This window comes from Grammomys surdaster, unplaced genomic scaffold, assembly GCF_004785775.1.
Source record: "Grammomys surdaster isolate TR1022 unplaced genomic scaffold, NIH_TR_1.0 125167, whole genome shotgun sequence".
NCBI classification, from domain to species: Eukaryota; Metazoa; Chordata; class Mammalia; order Rodentia; family Muridae; genus Grammomys; species Grammomys surdaster.
In genome coordinates, this window is record NW_021620060.1 from 387,641 (window position 1) to 411,874 (window position 24,234).

Genomic DNA, 24,234 nt, shown 5'->3' on the forward strand with positions numbered 1-24,234 from the left:
TTATTTTATTTTATTTTATTTTATTTTATTTTATTTTATTTTATTTTTTACATGTTAACTGTGAACTTTCATGTGCCCTTATCTTTCTAAAGTAACAAGGAATTTTAATATATAATGATCTAAAAACATTTACAATAAATTATTTTTGCAACTCTGCTGTTTTCTTGTCTGCCTCTTGGGTCTTACCTCATTAAGACCATGTGTTAGTTGGGAGTAGAAGTGACTGTGCTCATTTGTGAGGAAGATGAAGCATTTGTGAGGAAGATTGGACCAGATTGAGCTGGGGTTGACTGTGCCCTCCCATCACTTCCAGGGAGAGTGGGAGGAGCCTATCCCTACCCTCTTTCTCTGCAGTGCTATATAGGCACAATGTTACACTCTGAATCTGCAATGTCCTCCATAGGCTCATTTGTTTCACAGTTAGTGATATTGTCCAGGGAAGCTGTATAACCTTTAGGAGGTGGGGGTCGCTGGCATAAGGAGATTGCCAGAGGAAATCAATTAGAGGTTATAGCCCAGTCAGGTTGGCCCAAGCTTTATTCTCTGCTTCCCAGTCTACCATAATGTGGACTTTCCTGCCATGCTCTCTCTCCTGGAAGTCCACCATGCCTTCCGTTTCATGAAGGAACAAAATCATGAGTCAAAGTAAACCTTTCTCCCTTGAAATTGTCCTTGGATGGGGCTGGAAGAATGCTCGCGCCTGGAGACGGGTTTGGTTTTGTTCCCTTCTCTTTAGGGAAACACTAACATGTTTGTACCATAGTTTTGATTTTGACCACTGGGTCATAGAGAAGATTTCCAAGGTTTGAATTTCAGATACAATATGTTATGGGTAACTTAGAACATACCAAGATGTTTGAGAAAACAATTTTATACACATTGCTTGGTTCTAGATGACAAGTTTCGTGGTCACCACAGATCCTAATGACAGGAATAATGCCCAGTTCATCATAAGACTGCAACAAGTATCTGTGAAATAATTGAAGGGTTTAGGACAAAGCCCTGTTTGGTTTCAGAAGTCATTCAGCTACAGATAAAACACTTGTCCTGTTTTTAACAAAATTTCTAGCCATGTGTCCAATTCCTTTCAGTTTGCAATTGAATTTTTTCTATATATTTTTAATCTTTAAATTTTTTATTTGTTGAATTTTATTTATTTATCGATGCTTGAGTGTATGTATATGCACCACATCTGTTCAGTAGTCCGAGGAGATCAGATGAGGGCATCAGGTCTCCAGGAACTGGAGTTATAGGCAGTTGTGGGTGCCACAATAATGCTGAGTCTGAGCCCAGGTCATCTTCAAGAGCAGTGAGTGCTTTTAGTCACGTAGCTATCTCTCTAGCCATCTGTAGATCTTTTTTGAGTCATGTGGGGTTTTTTTTTGATTTTTTGTTTTTTTTTTTGTTTTTTCGTTTTGCATAGATAATACCAGTGAAGAAGACAGTAAAAGACGTTGCTAATGTTATTAGAGAAACAGGACCTTCGTGTATGGAACAGGAAGCAGTAGAGAAAAAATAGCCAGGTTTAACTGCAAACAATAGAGACAAACTGTCAAATTTGTGAACTTCAGAGGCTAGGTTTGGAAAAAAGCCAGCCACATGCAACAAGAGAGAGCCTCTCTTCCCCTGTAGGCTCCTCTGGTGACCTGGAAATGCAACTGTTTCCCTCCACCACACACCATGCCTTTCATACTGATCCTCCCACACCTTCCATCCTGTCTCTCACCCCATGCCCTTTATCCTGTTCCCTTAAGCCTTCCAGTCTGCCCCTCCCCATGCCTTCCATTCCAAGATACTTAAGAGCCCATACTCAGGCTGTCCTAATCACAGAAGAATTTGAACTTGTCAGTGGTACATTTTCTTGCCTTGTTTTTGCCCCTTTCCTATTTCTCTCTTCTGTTTTAAATGAGAATTTATTAAAATAATGGTAGTTTATTTATAGGTGCTAATACGAATGTGACCGGAAACCACAAAGGCTGCCATGACTTGCACTGTGGATCTCTCCAGTTTATCTGTGTACTGTTTGAAGCCCTATAGGGGGAGGGGTGCTTCTTTTTATATTAGTAACTTGAAAGAGTAAATTAGAAACTCAGTCTCAGTTTATTTCTCAAGAACTAGGATTCTTTTTTAAATCTCTCTCTCTCTCTCTCTCTCTCTCTCTCTCTCTCTCTCCCTCCCTCCCTCTCCCTCCCTTTCTTTCTTTCTTTCTTTCTTTCTTTTTTTATTCACTTACCATTCAGATCACTACCCATCTCCCAGTCACCCCCTCCCACAGTCCTTCCTCAATTCTCCCTTCCCTTCTCCTCTGAGTGGGGAGATTGGGTATCTCTCCACCCTGGGACATCAAGTATCTGTGAAGCTAGGCTCTTCCTCTCCCACTGAGGCCAGACAAGGGAGTCCAGCTAGAAGAACACAATCTCACATGCAGGCAACAGCTTTTGGGATAACCCCCACCTCATTCCAGTTGTTCCAGACCCACATGAAGACCAAGCAACATCTCTACTACATATGTGTGGGGAAGCCTAGGTCCAGCCTGTGTATATTCTTTGGTTGGTGAAGAAACAGGATTAAGTGAGGGGTTGCATTACTAACCTCCTGAAACAGTAGACACCACACACACACACACACACACACACACACACACACACACAATCTGCATTGATGTATACTTTCTGCAAGACTGTAGAGTTTCATGAAAAATCTTGAAATGTATGGAAAAGGGGATCAGCATCAGCCTGTGGATTGCCATTCGTGAGGATGCGGTTTTTGTTTTGTTGTTTTTTATAATTTAAAATGTATAAAATAAAATTCCATCCCCCATTTTTTTCCTTCCCATCCCAACCTCATAGGTTGGTTTTTTTTTTCATAACCCATGAAATCCAGTTAGAGCTGTTCTCATGTGTATGTGTGGGGAGCATCCACTGAAGTGTGGGGAATCTACCAGACATCACATCTTCTAAAAACAATGACCCCTGACCCCATCCTGCAACTATCCACTACCAATAGCTCCTCAGTAAGTATGGTGATATCATAACCCCATCAATATCAGAGTACAAAGTCTGAGCACTGTGGCAACATTTGGACACAAAACCTGCTATGAAATTGAAGATATTTTATATATTATGCAAATACATTAGCTATATTTTCTCATCAACAATATCTGACAGAAGCAACAAGTGGGACAAGGCTTATTTTGACCCAGAGTTCCAGGGGAGCATGACCCATTATGACAGAGCAACATAGTAACTGGAGCAACGCAGTCTGCAGTGGTGGCAGCTTGTGACAAGGACATTCACACCTTGGCAGATTAGGAAACAGGTGGTTCCAGCCAGAACTAGAGCAGATAGCACCAACCTATCTCCATACTCAGAGACTCACTTCTGCTAGCTAGGCCATATTCCCAAAGGCTCTGTGTCCTCCTTAAACCCTCACCAGCAGGACACCAAGTGCACACGGACTATTGGACACTTCACATACAAGCTACATCAAGAAAGTAGGACTTTTTTTTCTCATATTTTAAAAAATTTGTTGTTATATGTTTTTTGGTTGACACAATATTGTACACAACATGGTAGATTTAAATTTTAAATTCCATTTATTATTTGTGGGGCTGTTTGTGTATGTCTATGAGTGAGTGTGGAGGTCCGAGGACGACAATTTTCAGAAATCAGTTCTCTCCTTCACTGTGGGGTCCTGGGACCAAATCTAGGCTATAAATTTTGCTCAGTAAATGCTTTATTCACTAAGGTATCTCATTTGCACTCAGAGCAGATGCTTTGAGATACCCCCAATGGCTCTTTAATTTAGAAACATGGCTGTTGTTTAATCATTTAATTTTTACCATGTGAACATGCTTCTTGGTATAAGCCCTGATTTTCTTTTTTAAAGCATTTGCTTTGGGGATCAGGTAATTCTTTATATAGATAGGAATTTATATAGATAGATAGGAATTTTCCATTGCCTATCTGCCGCAAAGTGTCAGCATAGAGTTCTAATGTAGAGCCATCTGTTTGATGTCTGCTTTGCTTGAGGGCACTTGAGGGCTCTAACCACTTGTTGCAGCAGCATGCTTTTCTCCATATGCTTTAAAAGACTTCTGTTTCTCTCTATTCTTTGCTATCATTTATCCTCAGGGTCTCCGATAGATGATATAATGGGAAGGCTTGTTTTATTTTATCAACTTGACACAAAATTGAGTTACCTGAGAAGAAGGAATGTCACTTTATCCATCAACTCCATTGGATTGACCTGTGGGTGTTTCTATGGGGCAGTCTCGATTGATGGTTGATATAGGAGGGTCCAGACAACTGCAGTGCCACCCCCTTGATCAGATTGCCCTGGGTCGTATAAGAAAGAAAACTAAGAGAGCCATGGAAAGTAAGCAGTATTTCTACGACCTCCACTTCAGTTCCTACCTGAAGGTCCTCCCATGATGAACTATTGCTGGGACATGTAAGTCAAATAAACCCTTTCCTCCCAGTTAGTTTTTGGTCAGTGATTTATTCCAGTAGCTGAAAGCCAACTAGAATGGATGACCATATATCAGATCCAGCTCTCCAATGTATGGGTGCAGTATATTGAGTCTATAAGTATGTGGGTTGGGTTGAAAGGCAGGGGAAAAGAAACTAAGATTTGAATCAGTTTGCGGCTCACACTTTCCTCCCCACAGGCCATGTGTTACATCTTTTACAGCATTTCTTATCTCCATGAACACATACTTAGAACCCAAGTGACTTCTGGCCAAACACTACACTTAGGCTTCTAGATGAAAGATATCTGTAAAGAAAGGAAGTTAATAGAGACCAAGGTACTAAGATCTTGTTAGCTCTTTAGCTGAAGGTGATCAACTGGTTTATGTTTCAGCAAAGTCACCCAAAGGACCTTAAGTCACTTCATTTATTCTCAATGGACAATTGGCCTGCTATGTGCTTCCTTTTCTATTGTTCTCTCTCTCTCTCTCTCTCTCTCTCTCTCTCTCTCTCTCTCTCTCTCCCTCCCTCCCTCCCTCCCTCCCTCCCTCCCTCCCTCCCTCCTCCTCCCCCTCCTCTCCCCTCGCCCTCCTCTTTCCCCCTCTCTTTGAATGCCTTGTACATGCTAGGCAAGGAGCGTACTACTGAGCTACCTCCCTAACGCCTTGGGGCATTTTAAGTAAAAACTTATTCAGCTTTGATAACAAAATAGTAATTAAATACATAGTACCTCCCAAGCTCATCTCAACGAACATCTTGATATTTTAGCATCCCTAAAATTAGGACAGTGGCCATGAGGTAAATAAAACAGAACCTTGGCGGATGCAGGTGTGAACGTACAAATAGTCTCATTTGTTAGTAATTGTTTTAGTCTTGGTCATCTCCTTTATGGTTCAATATTCTCCTGCCAGTTCATTGGTATCTGCTCCTAATGAGTGTGTCAATAACCAAATGTAATCTTCTCCAGTTCATCTCAAACTGTGACTGTTTAAGGCAGAGGTCTGCAAAATTATTATCGAGAATAGGTTAAATTACAGATATTTGTACCTTTGTAAAGCCTCTGGTCTGTGTCACAAATCAATTCTACCATGGTTGAGCAACCATAGATAGTATTTAGACAAATCAGTGCAGCTGTGTTTCAGTAAATGTTTATCTACAACAAAACAGGTGGTGGGCTAGATGAGTCAGTGAATAGGTTGTACATAGTTGGCTAACTTACCATAGACATGATTCCAGAAATTCTAACAAAACAATGATGGAAAATAACGACTCAAGTCACAGGGGGATGCTCACAGAGAAGAGGTATGTGTTACTTTTCCCATGTGGACATTTATGGAGAAATTTACTGTACCATACATATATAGTTCCCAAAAGCAACACTGACTTTGAAGCCAAAATCAAGTTCTGTCACTAATGCCAATAATGTACCATGGGGCAAACAATTTTCTCTCAGTAAAAAAGAAGATAGTGGGGTTAAAGTCTCTGCAGAAACTTTCCATTTTGTCAGTTCCTAACACCATGGTGGTTCAACTGAGATTTATGCGACGACATTTGAGTTGTCTCTTCATGGTCAATCACTTGCCTTGCTCAGAGAAGGTTCTGGGAATGTTTTCCTGCACCATAGGAGAAAGACATTTCTGATGAGAAACTTAAATTTTTAAAAATATAGTTTAAAATTATATTAACGATGGTACAGGAAATTCCCAGCCATGGGAACGATGAGGCCAAAAACACTGTGTGAAGGACACGCTTTAGACCCATGGAATAAAAGGAATATTGCCATTTTCCATAGCAAGTGGCGCTGAGCTGGAACTTAACAGTGATGAGGGAATTCTCTCTGGAGTTATGGAACAGGATGAGTAAGCTTCCCCCGACTCCAGAGAACAGTTGTGGGGATTATTCATAAGAACTTAGTGAGAAGAGCAGTCTTTTGTGGTATACCCCAGTGTCAATACCAGGAGCCCTTCCTACCACAGATTATTTTTAACACCACTTAGAAACAAAGGTGGTCACTCCTTTTAATGTGATATTCAAGACAGTTGATTTTTGAATGGCTATTGTCAGACTCTGAGAGGCATTGTGGTTTGCAGAGTCTGCCCAGCCAAGGTCCTCCAGAAGAAATAAACTAAAGGATCTCCATGATCCATGACTCCTTTACCTAGAGTCCCAAACTTCTACTTTTATCTGTCAGTGCTAAATAAACTCTAACCTAGTCACTTCATTGTAGATGAGAAAAGTGGGTCTCATAGGGGGCTGTAAGTGGCCGTGGCTGTTGAATGGCATGTGAGGAGAATCTGCTGGGCACGAGAAGTTCATACTCATCTTCTGTGGAAGGTAGGGGCTGAGGGGTAGAAGGGAAATGGAGAACTGAATACTCAGTCTCTGTTCCTCTTGAAGACTCTCTGTGTCTCCCAGCCTTGTTAGAGACGTTCTCATAGAACCCCTCAGCAGAGTTTGACGATACTGATGGCCTTCCCCTGAGGGCTTTGTGATCAACAAGGACATAGCATAACTCTTCTGTGTAGGTCTCATTAGCATTGTCCTGCAGGTCAAAGGAAAGACACTATAAAGATCTGGCCTCTTTCCATACTATTTATACTTCAGTAACAACACAGACTTGATTGGCAGGGGGCAGTTCTGACTTCCACCACCTCTACCTTCTCCGTTCCTTGGTCATCTTTCCTAAATGGCTGCAGGGGCATTCCAAACCCTAGGCTAGACAATGGAGAGTTCATGTCACCCAAAGCGTATAGCTGGCTTAGTATGTTTTCATGTGTTCCAGAGTGACTCCTGACCACCTTGTATACTTCCCATGGTCTTAGAACATTAGATGTGCTTGGATATCATTTAAATACTCATCAAGGAATTATTATTATTTGAGACATAGTCCCTTGTATCCCATTTAAAATATAGCAGAGGATAATTTTGAACTTCTGTTCCTCTTACTTTTAAGAGCCATGGAAGTATGTGTGTCACCACACCTAGTTTATGCTGTTCTGAGGATCAAACCTAGGACTTCCTCCACACTAGAAAAGCACTCTCTACAAGCTGTACTATGTCCACAGGCCCCTCATTGCAGATTATCATATTAATTTGAGAGAAGCTTTCATTAATGGTGACATCTCAGGAGTTAAAAATCAGAGGTAGCAACCTTCAGTGGAATGTTAGAGTGAGCCTGGGTGTTGAGTGTTGGCCCTGGCATCTTTCAGCTGGCTTTGGAAGATAAGTTAATCTTTTATGGCTTGCTTGTGAAGTCAGAGGACACGGCCCTACCATGATGCAATAATATGGGTTGTTGTGACAGTTACATGAGATGCCTGTCAATAGCTCAGCACATGGCCTGCCATCAACAAGGTGCACAGCTAATGTTAGTACCCTTTAACAACTTATGCAACAGGAAAGCTGGTATTTCTGCAACCAGGCACTGCAAATGGCATTGGATTCCAGCCCTGGCATTTACAGTGTTTCTTCCAGGTTGGGATCAGAAGGGATCTTATTACCTGAACGGGAGCTGAAGACATCCTTTCACCTGCAGAGAGAAAATACATTCAATGAATTACAGATTAAGAAGAGACTCTATGGCCGGGCGGTGGTGGCACACGCCTTTAATCCCAGCACTTGGGAGGCAGAGGCAGGAGGATTTCTGAGTTCGAGGCCAGCCTGGTCTACAGAGTGAGTTCCAGGACAGCCCGGGCTACACAGAGAAACCCTGTCTCGAAAAACCAAAAAAAAAAAAAACAAAAAAAAAAAAAAAGAAGAGACTCTATGGGTTGGGGCTTGTATGTATGCAGCCAGATAACCAAGGGAAAGCTGGAGTAGTCTATGGAAGTCTATAGTCAATCCCTAAGAGTCATAGGACAACCTGAACAAGCCACAGCAGAGCTTGCTCAGGCTGCTAGGGCCAATAGAGGAAGGTACTTTTGGTGCATCTTTAGGAAGCAAATCACACCTCTTCTCTTTCCTTATGTAATGCCCATTATGTGCCTACTTGGTAAAATGCACTAGGGAGGCAGACACACCAGAAGCATGTCCTCTCAAGGCTAAGCAGACAACATACAAGACAGCATGAGAGTCCCACACAGCAGATAGGAGAGTATTCTTTCTAAGAGGCAGTGTGGGATGGTGGTAGCATAGGGACTGGTATTTGAGGAATGTTTTCAGAACAGGAGCTTGGATGCTTAACGTTTATGTGGAAGCAAGGCAAATTTTCAAAGTATCATTTACTCCAAACTGACTGGCTTTAGCCACAGAGGAGAGGCACACTTCTGGTGCCTGGCATCCAAGCAGAATAGGCAGGAAGAAGGGAGGCTGTTCACAGCTGGCAGTACCATGAGGTTCATGAGTTTATATGTTTCCTAATATTCACATCACTACAAACTTTTATGGCTACGTGTGACTTCACTGTCACTAGAAGAAAGGGCTCTGAATTTTGGCATCAGTGGTCTTATTTCTGTTGTGTTTTCTTCTGATGGAAATTGGGGTTTGTGGGGACCCTGGGGTGAAAGTCCTCAGGCTGGGAGCACTAGGGGCTGCACTAAATACCCACAGAGCTCCTTCCTGAGACTTAGTGCATGGGTGAGCTATACTCTCCACTTAAATCCAGTGAGGGAAATACAAAATTTTCTTTGGAAATGCTAGGGCCCATCCTTACACCTCCTTATTCTCTCTCTTGTAATCACTGTCACTCTCCAACCACTCATCAAATCATCTGACTTTAACTTCAACACTGATCTATCTCCACAGCCTGGTAAGAGGTCTGCTGGCCTGGCTTCCTGCCAAGGGTCCATTCTGTTTCTCCTCTGCATGTGCTATTGGGCTGGATGATCCCTTTAATGCAAATCTGATTATCCCTCATCTTTTGGAAAACTTCTCTATTCTTCCCTGTTGCTCTTAAGGGGAGGACCAACACATTGAGCTGCCTCTCTGTGCTCTGGCTGGCACAGTTCCTTCATTTTCCAGGTTGGGTGTTGATTGAGGAATATGGAGGTCTCATTCCCTGCTTCAATGAGACCACAGTCTAATAGAAACGAACAATCAACAACAGCAAATAAACTGGATGAATCGCAGTGCTATGTGTTGGTTTATAGTAGGGATATTCTCACTGGACTTTGGGGAGTATAGAGGAAGGACAGTTTAGAAATGTATGTGCATCAGAAGTAAAAAGAATGGGGAAATGATGACTTACTTTGCTTTGGAGACTCTTGTCTGGCTTTAAATGTGCTTATATTTTTCCTGTAAGAAAGGAATGTAGATGGGTCATCTCATTATTTGGAAGCTCGTAGAACATTAGACTATGAAACCTCAATTTCAGTCTTTGGTAGATATTATGCTTTTATAATACTTCTTTCAACACATAGGAATGAAAGAGTAAGAGGGAAAATACAAGAAGATGTTAAGCAGAAATATATCCCTGTCTCCCTCCTTCGCTTGCCTCTATTTTGAAGTGTGATCTATGCATACATGGTGTCAAGAGGCTACAGTTTTGGGGAATATTTCTGACAAAACCTTCCATTTTGTTTTTACCATGTAAATGAAGGAGCAGACATTTTTCAGTCCCAAACATAACCTGTGATCACACAAGCAGAAAACCAAACACTTTCCATAGAGTACACTGCATAGAAGGTCACCTAGAAATATGTTAGATGCTCATTGTCATCTGGTAGACAAAGACAATGTTGCTATAAGAATCGACACAGGTCTGATATGCAGAGACTGTTTACTGTCATTATCAATCACTTAGCTATTTTTAGCAATTCTTTTACTCTCCCAGAGTATCTCAGGTTGGGCAATAAATTATTACCTAGAGCACATATTCTCCATGCAAAGGGCAGAAATATGTACAAGGGACTTGCAATGTGAATACTCTCATTATTAGTGGGCAGTTTCATTCTTGCATCTGATGCTCTCACTTATGAGAAGAAGCCACCACCCATGAAGCAATTATTCTTGATTCTCACCACATACCAGGGGCTGTTTCTTTGACCGATTCTCAGTGATAGTATCTCAGCTTAGTACCAGGCTTGGGTGTAACCACAAAGAGGAAGGAGATCACAGGCACAAGTTCCACATTGAATATACAGGTAGGAAATTAACTTTTTGGAGCAACACTTCACTTACCAAGGAAGGCAGGAGCATCCTTCAACAATGTGACAACAACTCGAGCCCCTGAAATATCTGAGAGAGATGACCAGAAGTCAGTGAACCTGGTTTCTCAAGCTTTACTAAAGGTGACTTCTTTCCCCTTGTTGTTGTCCTTATTTCTTAGATAAATTGAACACAAGTCTATGACACTGTCAATTTCTAACCAGGAATAAATCCTTTCAATATTATTCTTAATAAGGGAAACAAAATGTTTTGAAACCTACAATTCTTGTGATTTACTTGACTATCTGCAATGGAGTTATCTCCAGAAAACCAAGGTACAAGTCTGTAGATTTTTGAGAGACCATTTTGCTTGGGCCAGCTATTAAAGCCTGTATATCATACAATGGAAATAAAAGGATGGGGGAATAAGGAAGAGAGAAATTGTAGAAGATTTGAGAATAGTAGACCTTATGAAAAGACAGGCACCTGGCATTGCTGGCATCTATATGATGTCACAGACATTTATCGTTCTAATTCATGGTCATGTGGTCATGATAGAGCTTTTCCTGTGCCACCCCTTCTGAGGGAACTCCAGGGATATCCCACTGGCAGGCACATTCTTATATATCAAAGGGTTCTCTCTCATCTCTCCACCGTAACTAATAAATTACACATTCATCTCCTTTCTACACTAGCATGTGAACCTCACAAAGTTGGGAACTATCTTCAGCCACTCAATCATGGTTTGTCTCACCAGTGCATTCCAACCTCTCTCATATACATAAATATCTGATGGAGTTATAATGAAGAGCTGTGGGCACAGCCACCAAAATGGAAGGCTGTCAGATCTACCACCCAAACTCCAATGGTACAGCTATATCAGAAGGCTTGTGCTTTTTATGGTAGAAAGTGGAAGGCTGACTCTGAAATCAGACATCTAGGATGATTCCTAGCTTTCTATAATTCTTTCCAAACTGATGGTATAGCTAACAACCATACAGTTTACCATAAAATCCTCCTTTAATGAACTATATGTATCAGTCGTGTTCTATAAAGACATTTGGAAATTACCATTCAAAAATGTGCCCCCAGTGAACTTCCCTTAAGGGGCAGGCATCCCAGGAAAGGCTGGCTGCAACCTATGGCCATTGGAGGGACTACCACTTTGGTTGAACGTTTTGATGGCTTCTAGGTTTTATGTGATATTGGAGACTTTGTGGCTGTGGGACATGGCCATAGTGCTTTCTTCTTTAGGTCATCCTTAGAGTATTTTGTGCCCTGTAAACAATTTGCTTTCATCTTCCTCTTCTGTTGTTAAAAGACATCATAAGGAAACTCCTGAGTCTGACCGGTGCGTAGAAAGCAGGTTCGTTAAGGGAATAAGGAAGTGAAAGGGAAGGGAACTGTTGAGTTTTGAGTTACTGGATCCATATTTCTAAACATTTTGGTCACAATTTCTTTTTATTTATTTATTTATTTATTTATTTATTATTTATTTATTCTGTGGTCACAATTTCTTAATTTGTAAAATGAGGGTATATATTCTATGTACTTCATGAAGCTGTAAGGACTATACAAAGGTGACGATGGGTAAGCAGGATTTGTGAGTTGTCCTTTCATGCAGCTCCTTGCAATGGAGTCTTGCATTTTAATATGTGTGTTTGGTTTAAGGTGAGTTTGGGTAAGTTGACTACAACATATTCAAGAGAGCTGGAAAGAGACATCTAAAGATGTGCCTGCCAGTGAGCGAGCCCTGGAGTTCCCCCAGAAAGGGGAGCACAAGAAAAGCTGTATTGTGACTGTGGATTGCAGAGACAAACCTCTGTGACATCATATGGATGCCAAAGGACCCAGCACCCGGTCTTACTACTGCCTTTAAGTCTATAATCTCTTTTTCTCTGTCTGTCTGTCTGTCTGTCTGTCTGTCTGTCTGTCTGTCTGTCTATCTCTGTCTCTGTCTCTCTCTGTCTCATCATTATTCCCCCATTTTTTCTTTCATTTCCATCATGTGATATACATTCTTAAATAGATGACCAATGACACCTCTCAAAATATGTTATTCCCAGCTTGCACTGAAGAAATGCAGCCTTAGATAGGAAGGACCTTTGGGTCCCTGCCTCTAAGAAAGTCTTGGATTTTTGGTTTGTTTTTAGGTCCTCTCTCAAATGTACCTCCAGGAACACTGTGATAATTGCTGCCAACTTCTGTAGGTCACAGAACAGGCTTTGCCATAATTTGAAATTCTTAGATCTCAGGTACTAATACGTTGCCAGATTCCTTTCTTCATTGTTCCCTAAGACTGGCTACTCAAAAGGCTACCCAGGAAGGATGCATGAAGCTGCAGTAAATTCGCAGCACTGGCCTACAAACAAACAGCTCTCCACAGGCCTTTCAACCTTATGAAATGGGAGCGTGCATTTAGCCCAGAAATAGAAACTCAAGGCTTAATATGACAAAGCTAAAGTAGAGATTTGAGCACAAAGGTACATTATTCCACAAACAAAGAAGCAACAGGATTTCAGATCTTTATTTCAAGTTGTACCAGGGACTCATGCATCTGATTTCCTGTTGCCAAGGATACACAAGGCTCTTAGAATAGCAGCATGTCTCCTGCTCAGTGTAAGGAAGTCTTGTTGCCTATGTATTCTTCACATGCTCATCACCATGATGGCTGGCACTGGGCCTCAGCTGTGGGGAATGTGTAGCCTCAGCCCTGCTAACTCTTTCTTCCCTGGGAGTTGGGTAGCATATACTCTCACCTGCGTGTTCTCCCTTTTGCGTTTTGGAGTCTCAGATTCCAAGGTGTTTCCTGAATGTCCAGCTGCCACCTAAGATTTAAATATCAGAAGTGGGCCAAATGTTCCCTTCTATAATCCCCACTGTTGTTTTATGCTTCTTCCAACTTTTTGTTTCTTTTGTGCAATCCTAAATCATCTTAGTATTTTCTTCATTGCCCTACTGTCTATGAATGTTCCTTTCTGAAGCATGGGACACTGCCTGCTTCAGATCTAACATCTCTATTGCAACAAGGAACAGCCCACCGAGGATACTAAAAACATTTCTGAGAATTCTAATCAGCCTGAAAATGCCACCTCACAGGGAGAGGCCTGGGCTTCTCTGCTCCTTCTTTTATTCACTCAGGTTTCAGGGCTGGCACCCAAGCAATGGGGTTTAGTGAGTTAGCACCTTTCACAGAAATCTGGAGAACAAGGGATAGATGGAAAGGGAAGGAAAGAATAAAATAGAAACAATAAAGTCATTCACTGTTCGGATTGGATTTCTGTTTAAACTTTTTTTTCCATTTGCTGGAAATTGAGAATATGAAGAATAGAAATGGTGAGTACTTCTTAGTATGCACCAGTCTTTTTATGTGTGATATTTCATTCGGTTTCAGAACAAGTCCATAAGCTGATACCATTGTCCTGTTTTTTTTTTTTATTAGCAAGAAATCTGGGGACAAAATGTAGGCAACGGGTTTGAGGATCTACAATCAAGAAGGGAGAAAGCTTGGGTTTCCTTTGGGAAAATGCTTTTCTCTGAGACCTTGGGCTCTTCTTGTGAGGAAGAGATATTTTCTATCCTCTGATCTGCAGAGACATAGAAAGAAGTGTTCCCACAGGGATAACAGAAGAAAGATGAACTGCAAATACCAGCACAGGAAGAGGGACGCAGGGATATCTGGGCAATTATTTAGGCATACAAAAATCATCTGAACCATGCATTGATGTATAAGAATTAATGATGACTAAGAATAAATGTAAACTAATAAACCACACAAAAAACAAGTAAGAAAAGACCACTAGGAGTGAGCGCTGGGAAAGAAACCTAAGGAATTTCCACAATGAATTGGATCATCTTTAAAGTGTAATGAAAACATAATAATAAAAATCTAATCACAGACTAGAAAAAATATTATTTTTTGCAATATTTATGAGAAAACCCCATTAAGAATACAAATAGCTTTTTACTTCAGAAACAAAATACACTGAACCTCAAACAAAAATTAACTGAAGGCATACAGGCTCTTCAAATAAATAAATACAAATGACTGTTGGATATAGAAGCTAAAATAAAGGCTGTGGGTATAATGCTGTAACTGTAAGTGTGGTTACCAGCTCGTCTCATCTTCTGCCTGTATTTCTATACTTTTCACCTTCTCGTAGTAAATATACATTGGTGTTACAACACTTAACCCCACAGCAAAGTTCTGAGACACGAAAGCCATGAAAGTACATGTGTGCCATCTATCACTGTGTTTCCTTATCTATCCTATATCTTCCTTTGGCTTTCTCTCTCCTCAGGAATGCTTCCAGTCATCTTTCTAGCACTGAGTACCTGCTGTTTGTCAGAAACAAAGGCAGGAATGAGGAGTTCACAAGACAATGAGCAGAAAATAAGAAGCAATTGTGTTTTAGAGGATTTCACAGTGAGCTATAAGGGCACCAAGAACCCCTGCCAGCTTACTCTCTATAGATCACCTGTCTTTATACCATAGAAATTTCCTTATTTTGAGTGATCATATTTTCTTTTACATGTGTTTTCTTTTATCAAATGAAAATGTTGCTCTGAAAATTGCTAATAGTCCCCGATCACTGAAATCTCCTCTGTCAGGGACTATGGAACCACCATCTACACTTGGAATCTCTGGGTAGGATTATACTTTTATTTCCATTTAAAATGAGGAGACCAAAGTCCAGAAGCATGAAGGCACGTCTTCTCCCTAGTGACATGACTTTTTCCTTAACCCACTTATAAGTCCACTAACTGCAGCCTCATCGTGGGAGGAAATGTGCTGTTTATTTTAAATTTATAAAGACTCCCTGAAAGAGTGGGTGTTTATAACTTATTCAGGAGCATCCAGTGCATCCAGTGCCCAGGAAAGCATGCCTTTCCCAAATCTCAGGACGGATGTTTCATTTCTTAGTTGGACAGGAGTCCTCCTTTAATGAGGTCTTTCTCCCATTTCACTTATTCTTATGTTTGGATTGTCTGTATATATGAAAACCTGTAAGGATGTCACATGGTGTGTGGCTCAGGAGGGACTGAATTCTTGTCACACCCCTTTCCTAGTCTATTTACCCCAAGAACAGCTCTTTTTTTTTCTTTCACCTCTGGCTCAGATCTTTGCTCTCAGGAGGGAGTGAGCTCACCTGGTTGTCCTCTGCAGACAGTTCCCCATCAGGTCTCTCAACACCTTTCCTCTGGTAGTCTCCACTTCCTTTTCACCCGGCTTGCACCTTGGTCTTGCACTGTGCTCTGTAACTGGTAGTTTCCAACTGACAGTAGGGACAGAGCAGCTCCGGCCACCCCACCCGTGTAGAGAACCAGAAAGAGGAGGTGCCTGCCAGAGGAGGAAGAGGGCTGAGGGGAAGATGAGAGGCACATGCGTGTGCCCTGAAAGGTCAGGGCCTTGATGTACCAAGCTACTAACCAAACCAGAAACAGCTGGTTAGGGAGAGTGTTAACCACTAGCGAACCCCGGGCTTGTGCTAAATGAGGAACCATGGGAGATTTTCCATGGCCGACATCTATATTTAGTAAGAAAGTCAAAAGGGAGAAGATCATTGTTTAGGAGCAAAAAACAATAAACAAACAAAACAAAATAGCTGGAAACAACAAATATCCCCCCCCAAAAAAAAACTTCAAAAGAGAAAACAGAATCAAGCCACATTCTAACTGGACATATCTAGTCTTTCAAAATTTACTCACACGCACATATACTGGAATAACTGTAAAAACAAGGAAAGTTGAAGGAGACCATTGCTGTGTGAAGGGGCCATGGAGTCATAGGGAGGGGAATCGTAAAATGATTTGATGTGGGAAATGGGAAAAATGGGAGCACTCTAATTACTGTGTGTGTAGAGTGATAAATCCAGAAGGAGGGTAAACTAACAGTAGGATGGCTGAATAAGCCATAAAAAGTAACTATGGAAGTCTGTGTATAAATATACAAACATTGGTTTAAATAAAAATTTCCCATCTAGTCTGATAATGCTCCCTCCGTGAATCAAAGTTCATCTAACCAAAACAGCAGCACCACACGTTATAAACCTCTTTCGAGTTGTTGGTCAGGGAGGAACACTCCTCCATTGTTGGTGGGACTGCAAGATGGTGCAACCAATTTGGAAATCAGTCTGGCGGCTCCTCAGAAAATTGGACATAGGATTACCTGAGGATCCAGCTATATCACTCTTAGGCACATACCCAGAAGATGCTCTAACATATAACAAGGACATATGCTCAACTATGTTCATAACAGCCTTATTTATAATAGCCAGAAGCTGGAAAGAACCCAGATGTCCTTCAACTGAGGAATGGGTACAGAAAATGTACATTTACACAGTGGTGTATTATTCAGCTATTAAAAAACAATGAATTCATGAAATTCTTAGGCAAATGGATGGAACTAGAAAATATGATCCTCAGTAAGGTAACCCAATCACAAGAAAACACACATGTTATGCACTCACTGATAACTGGATATTAGCCTAGAACCTTGAAATACCCAAGGTTCAACTCACAGGCCACATGAAGCTCATGAAGAAGGAAGACCAAGTGGGGGTGCTTCAGTCCTTCTTTGAAAGAGCAACAAAATACTCAAGGGAGCAAATATGGAGACAAAGTGAGGGACAGAAACTGAAGGAGGGGCCATCTGAGTATCCATCCCATGTGCAGTCACCAAAGGTAGATGCTGATGTGGAAGTCAGGAAGTGCATGCTGATAAGAGCCTGATATAGATGTCTCCTCAGAGGTCTGCAAGAGTCTGACATATTCAGAGGCAGATGCCCACAGCTAGCCATTGAACTGATCACGGGGTTCCCAATGGAGGAGTTAGAGTGAAGACTGTTGGAGCCGAAAAGGTTTGCGGCCCCATGAGGAGAGCAACAATACCAACCAACCAGAGCTCCCAAGGTCTAAACCACCAGCCTGGGAGCACTTAGGGAAAGATCCATGGCTTCAGCTGTATATGTAACAGTGGAGGGCCCTGCTGGGCACAGGTGGGAGAAGAGATCCTTGGTCTCATGAAGGCTGGATGCTCCAGGGGGTTGGAATTTGAGGGTAGGGAGGTGGGAGTGGGGGGGTGTAGGTAGGGGTACATCCGCAGAAAAGCAGGAGGAGGGGTGAGAGGATAGGGGGTTCCTGGGTGGGTGGGGGATAGGGTAAGGGAATAACATATGAAATGTAAATAAAACATCCAATAAAAAAAAAAAGGACTCTCCAAACAAAGAGCTTTATTGTGGTTGCTCTTGGCTGCCCTCTAAAGGCAGAAGATATGTCCGTATTGGTGCAGACACTTTGCGCTTCAGAGGACCTAGAACCTAGAACCTGAATGCCTCCTGGAGTGCTTGCCAGGAGGACATGCACATATAAGTGGCACAATGATATTAGGAGAGGATTTTGTTCTTTCTCTGGACTGTAGTGGTTGTGTGTCTGTTCACTCCTCATTATTTACAGAATGGTACTGTGAGTGGATTAACTTATAGAAATTACATTGAGATACTGAAAAGGCACAAATGAATCCTGAGACTGCCATCGCCTCGTGGTTTTTTTTTTTTTAAATTCTGGTTTGTTTTGTTTTCCATTAGTTTTGTGTATGATGGTTGCTGTTTGTTTGGTTACTCGTTTGTTCACCCTGTCAACAAGTATATGTTGAGAACCTACTGTGTGATGAGCATCTTGGGCTCAAGAGAGAGCAAAACAGAGGAAATGTATTTTTTTATTTGACTTTCAGTAATACAGAAGTCATATCTAAGGCAAACCGCAGGATGGGAACTGTCTTAGTTACTGTTCTGTTGCTGTGAAAGATAATAAGAACAAAGCAATGCGCATAGAAGAATGTATTTGATTGCTTGCTTACACTTTCAGAAGATTCATGACGGTGCTGACAACTTCACATCCTGATCTTCAGGCAGCAGAGAGAACAAGGACTTTACCTTGTTCGAGATTTTGAAAGCTTAAAACCTACCCACCAGCCACACACCCTCTGAAACAAGGCCACACCTATTTTAACAAGGCCACACCTCCTAATCCTCCCCAAATGTTTACATTGGCTGTTTACAACCAGAGTCAAAGCACTAGGGGTGGGGATTGCACATCAGTTTGCCTTGTCATATTGGGTTATTGAGTTATTCAAGTTTCAGTTTTACGTCTGACCACTAGATGAAGACATTGAGCTGTGGAAGTCTCAGATACCAGGAAAAAAAAATGTGTTGATTTTTGAAAGAGGCGGAGCTGGGCATTTACTACATACACTTCTTGGTGTGGTCCAGACTTGGGGCTAGATAAACTGCTCCCACTGCACAGATGCAAGTGTTACAAGTCCAAAACAAAAATCCCTGAGCCATTCTCTCTTTATCCCAGTCAGCCAGTGTTTACTCCGGTACTTAAGATCTGTGAGAAATTGCACTCACTGAACTAGAAACAAAACCTGGAATATTTATACAGGAAATGAGGGTGAAATTAGAAGATTTAGGAGCTGAGATCTTTGGCCTTATCTATTTCTTGTTTGCTGTTGTGTGGGGAGTTAACCACCAGTGTAAAAATTACCCCACTATACTTTTATAAGAAAGGTAACAAGATCTGAATAACTAGAGTTTACTATCTTTCTGACAATCACAAACTCTAGTGCTTTTTCATGTGTGAATTTTGTGATTATCTTGCTATCATGTTCTGCATTTTGTAGGTCAGTTGTTCTTGAGCTTGAGGTGCGGCAGAGATCTAGACCTCTGTGACAGTATCAATTCCTACGTTAGAGTCTTACGTAGGGAGATCTTTACAATCCAGACCATGCTTCAAGCCAGACACTGACAGTCACTGAAACTGTGGCCATATACTTCTCTTCAGTAGCCTAGATTTCCAAAATAAAACCAAGATAGACTCAGAAGCCTAGCAAATGACACATGATTAAACCAGTTCACAAACTGTATAGTGGGTCCATTGCATAGTGAAGATATCAAGTAATTTGTCTGAATTCTATAAGTTCCATTGCTTCCTTTTCAAAATGAGGCTAACCTGCCTCCATAAATACAGTGACATTCGTATGAGCTGTTGGTACAGAACACTTTCCCCCTCTCCTGGTGCTTGTCTCAGATTTAGGGGGAACTCTCCATTCTTTGTCTTTGTATTCTTCAATCTCCTCCTCCCTCTTCGTTCTACTGCATAACCTGGGTAGTCTTTGCATAGTTCTTCTTCCTGATACATTTTGGGAATGGATTAACCCTGTTCCCCTGTTCCTAGCTGTGCATCAAGCTTAATGCTATATGCCTGCAATAATGTACATTTCCAATTCTATCAAAAAGAAGGCAACCATGTTGTCTTGTCAGCTCCATCAGCAATTATGGTGTGTATGTACATGTGTGTATATGTACATGTGCATGTGTGTTTGTATATGCATATGTGCATGTGTGTTGTGTCTTCATGTATGCATGCAGGTGTGTGTATTACTCTATCTTCTTTCTTTTGTTTCTCAGCTAAGAACTCAGAGGCAGCACATTCTAAATGGGTCTCTAATAAAACAACACTGCAATGGCTGCTTAACCCTTAACACTGAGAAAGGATGGGTTAAGGTTCTCCAAAGGGTCAGACTTCATTGTCTTGTGCTCAAAACCCTATCTGTGACAGGAGTCTCTACACTTGCGTCCTATATACCAATCATGAGTTGTTGGCATAGCATTCAGATCTCCCAAATCTTGAGTCTGCAGATGGGCATTTAAATTTTTTTTACTAATTCTTCAGTATCTATTTTGGGTGTGTCATGTTGGCTAAATGTATAGCTTTGCAGCTTATTTTCAAGTCTACAGTCCATATCCTAGAAGCTGTCATATTTTCTGCAAATTACTTAAAATCTCTGTTTAAGTTTAGTCCCTTGTAAATGGCAAAAAAATATATCTACCTTATATGGTTACTGTAACGATCAAGTTCCTGACCTGATTGAGTGAAACATATCATACACCCAGTACTGGTTAGTTTTACACGTCCCTATGACAAAACCTAGAATCAACGAAGAAAGGGCTCTCCATTGAGGAATTCCCTAAATCAACCTGAGCAGTCAGCACGTCTGTGGAACCCACTGTGTTGTTAATTGAGATGCAAAGGTCTGGACTGAATGTGTATGGCACCATCTCAAGGGCTGGGGCCTGAGCCAACAGTGAAGAAACCTGTCTGAGCAGAAGGCAGCAAACGAGAATGCGTGTATTCTCTCTCTCTGCTCCTTGCTGTCAATGCCATGAGACCACCTGCCTGAGAAGTACTGTGATGTACTGGGGGCCATTTAAATGGTGTTTTGATAATAAGTGGTCAACTTGAGAGAGAAAACCAGGGGTCTATAAAGTGAAGTGGAAGTTTCTGGTAGTGTCATGTGGTGCAGACTCACATGGTGTTTTGCTGAGGCACAGCCCACGGTTGGGCTCATGATGTTTGGGGGGATATAAATAGGACTCAGTGGACAATAATGACATGTTTGCATAGCTAGCTTTGCAACACTTCATTGGTCTCACATCTTTATCTTTGCTGATATTCTCTTCGTTGAGAGAGGCATGGCTGAGAACTTCTGGTGGCTCAACTAGTGCTGGTTGCTCCTGATGACTTATGCAGATTTGGAAGAGGCCAGGAGGTTTCTGCTGGATAGTGCCACTGCTGCTGATTTGTGGTTGGTATCCTGACACTACTTGTGATGGTTTGTATATGCTTGGCCCAAGGAGTATCACTATTTGGAGGTGTGGCCTTGTTGGAGTAGTTGTGGCCTTGTTGCAATAGGTGTGTCACTGTGGGTGTGGGCTTTAATACCTTCATTCTAGCTGCCTAGAAGTTAGTCTTCTAGCAACCTTCAGATGAAGATGTAGAACTCTCAGCTCTGCCTGAACCATACCTATCTGAACTTTGCTGTGCTTCCACCCTAAAAAACCTCTGAACCTGTAACCCAGCCGCAATTAAATGTTGTCCATATAAGAGTTGTGTTGGTCATGGTGTCTGTTCAATAGCAGTAAAACTCTAACTAAGACACTGAATTGCACTGCTGGTATCCTGACAAACCAAGATTGGAATCACCCTAAAATACTACTTTCTAAACAGGTCCACATCTCCTTGTCCTATTTACCATCTATTCACCCCCTACCTTTGATGGTGGGCTAGAAGAGTGGACGTTGAAGTGTTTGAGAATCCTTACTAAAAGTAGGTTTAAAAAAGTTTTAAGCCTACAAGAAAGTCTTAGAGTCTTATTTTTAAAGTTATCTTCCCCCCCACCCTAGTCTAAATACATAAATAATATCATTTGGAGAGTTGATTGGGTAGTTTGAAGTGCTTTAATTCACATTATCACATAAAATGCATATAAACTTTGGCTTGTCTCAATCTCCAGAAATAAATTTTCATGGTCGTGTTGAGAAGCTTAGGCAGCAGACTGAACTTTCTTTCCAGACTGTTTCTGGGAGACTCTTTAGCTCTGAATATTGTCTTCTAACAATTCCTCATTTTCTTTATTCTAAAAATGGATATGAGAACAGAGATCAACTTTCCAGTCTTTAAAGAAAGGGTAATGGCTAAGCTTTGTCAATTCGATGCGTTCTGGAGTCATCTGAGAAGAGAGTCTCACGAGGGACTGTGTACATTGCAGTGGTTTCTGGGGATGTCTACGTGGCCCTGCCTCAGTTAAGTTACTTGATGAAGAGTCAATCTGGTGTGAGCAGTTTCACTCCTTCTGTAGAGGGTCATGAACTATTGAGGAGTAGAGAAATCAAGCTGAGCACAGGCAAGCAAGTAAGACAGTGAGTGCATATGCGTTTATTTCTCCCTGCTCTTAAGTGTGGGAATGATGACAGGTTCTAGCCTTTGCTTCCCATCAAAGCTGGCTTATAACATAATATCATAAGCTGAAATAAATCCCTTTCTTCTCCAAGTTGCTGTTGTAGTCTATTGCAACAACAGAAAGGAAACTAGAACACAAGGGTTTGATGGAGAAAGGAGTGCTGGTGTGGGACCCAACACAGAGCAGAGGAGCCAAGCCTGGGACTCTTGAAGTGGGCACTTGAACATACTCCACCCTGGAGGACCAGAATGGGGCTGCTTGATGGGACAGGGCTTTGAGGGTTTATCTTGTCTGGTCAAGGAAAACCATGTTCTGGAATGATAGTGGTGGGAAGGAGCAAGGTAGTAGGCCCCAAACATAAGCAACATCTAACACTTGGGAATAAAAACATCTACTCAACAATGCAGCTTGATGGGTTTCTGTATACATTCAACTGGCTGCTGTTTGTCTTTCATTGGATCCTCACCTTCTGAATGCTGTTGCTTTAAAGAAGAAAAAAATACCATGCAATCATTATCTATCTGCTTCAACTTCTCAAGTATTAGAATTCTCAAGCACTAGAACTGCAATGTGTGTGCCATTTTATTTTTTTTAAAAAATGATGTACAAGCTTCATTCTTTTAAAACAGGTACAAGAGCAGTAGCATTCCTGATTCTTTTCCATCTCCAAAATATGCCAGAAGGCTGAGTCCCATACACTTGGTTAGCTTGCCAAGTAACTAATCTCTATGATCTAGAATTTACCTTATATTTTTAACTTAACTGTCTTCCTTACATGATTTTTAATTGAAGAGCTTTTTTGTTTGTTTGTTTTGTTATTCTAGGCCTAGAAGACTAGTATGGTGCTTTTTGAGAAATTCAGTTTAGTCCAGGACAGAAGAGATTAGAATACTGTGCACTGCGTTCATCAAGGACTGTGATTCTAGAGGCTGGTTGCTTTCAGACTGGGAAATCCTAGATGCTTTGCACAGGTAGTTGTAGAAGTTGTAGCAGCAGCCTTTAAATCTGCCTAAATTCAGCACATGATAGAGTTAAAGGGGATCAGATTCCACCCAACATCATCCTTGCTGATGCTAGGGTGCTAATACGATTCAAGGCAAATATCCTGCCATCTCTTGACTTTGTTAGTCATCTGTAAAATATTTACACAAAGGTATGTTAACAATACCTATTATATGCTGGACTAAGAGGAATTTTTCATATCCAAATCTGTAAAATGATTTGTAGGTAAAGTCCTTTGGGTTAAGAGAGATGTATTGGTAGTTTCCATAAACTGAAGACTTTCTTTTAAATTAATAAAACTTGAAAAATAAAAACAGCTCTCCCTTACCTCTTTTGTAGCATCATCATCATCTTCAGAGCTTTCATCCAATGTTTCAAGTGATTCTCCTGCAAAGAAAGAGAGTTACTCCATCCCTGGAGGTAGTCAGTCCCACTTTTAAATAGGTCATCTATGATCTCCTTTTGATTGCAGACACAAGGGATCCATGATCTCACACCAGTGGGATGAAAGATCACTTCTCAAAGTGTGTCTAATAGGCTTTAATTGTAAAGATATGTAACAAGTTATCAAGAGAAGTTGAAAGCTTGGAAAAATAGCATTTATGATTTTAATGTCTTTTAACATGACTATGTTAATATGTATTGTGAATGCCTATGTTAGCAATGAAGACACATGTGAAAGCCATGCTTTCTTGGAGTTTTTAGTGGGCAGAAAGTACAGGTGAACAAACACGAAATAAGGTTAGCAGTGAGATAATCACTTATGACACATGGCGGGAGGGAGAGTCAAGAGGGAGGGAGGGAGGGGGGGAGAGGGGGGGGGAGGGAAGGAGAGGAGGAGGGAGGGAGGGAGAGGAGGAGGGAGGGAAGGAGAGG

General features: G+C 41.3%; 2 protein-coding genes across 5 annotated transcripts in view; both read right to left on the bottom strand.

Moving 5' to 3' along the window:
* Positions 1 to 5,601: 5,601 nt before the first annotated feature.
* On the bottom strand, positions 5,602 to 15,828 carry Gcsam (germinal center associated signaling and motility). 3 transcript variants are annotated; one of them, XM_028785244.1, is made up of 7 exons: positions 15,704 to 15,828; positions 13,313 to 13,381; positions 10,587 to 10,643; positions 9,655 to 9,701; positions 7,970 to 7,998; positions 6,679 to 7,011; positions 5,602 to 6,082 (listed from the first exon to the last, which is right to left on the bottom strand). In XM_028785244.1, exons 1-6 carry the CDS (start codon positions 15,730 to 15,732, stop codon positions 6,688 to 6,690), a joined length of 555 nt encoding a protein of 184 aa, XP_028641077.1. In that variant the 5' UTR covers positions 15,733 to 15,828; the 3' UTR covers positions 5,602 to 6,082; positions 6,679 to 6,687. The 3 variants fall into 3 exon arrangements, with proteins under 3 accessions (XP_028641077.1, XP_028641076.1, XP_028641079.1); XM_028785243.1 differs by having other exon boundaries at positions 5,602 to 7,011; XM_028785246.1 differs by lacking the exon at positions 13,313 to 13,381 and having other exon boundaries at positions 5,602 to 7,011.
* A 6,006-nt stretch (positions 15,829 to 21,834) lies between these two features.
* The window catches only part of Slc9c1 (solute carrier family 9 member C1), a 75,280-nt gene continuing 72,880 nt past the window's right edge, over positions 21,835 to 24,234 (bottom strand). The window contains exons 27-28 of one of the 2 annotated variants that reach the window (XM_028785241.1): positions 23,687 to 23,745; positions 21,835 to 22,032 (exon numbers count right to left, since the gene is read on the bottom strand). In XM_028785241.1, coding sequence (XP_028641074.1) covers positions 21,988 to 22,032; positions 23,687 to 23,745 — 104 coding nt within the window. In that variant the 3' untranslated portion in view covers positions 21,835 to 21,987. The remainder of the gene's footprint in view (positions 22,033 to 23,686; positions 23,746 to 24,234) is intronic. The other variant, XM_028785242.1, reaches the window with a different exon arrangement.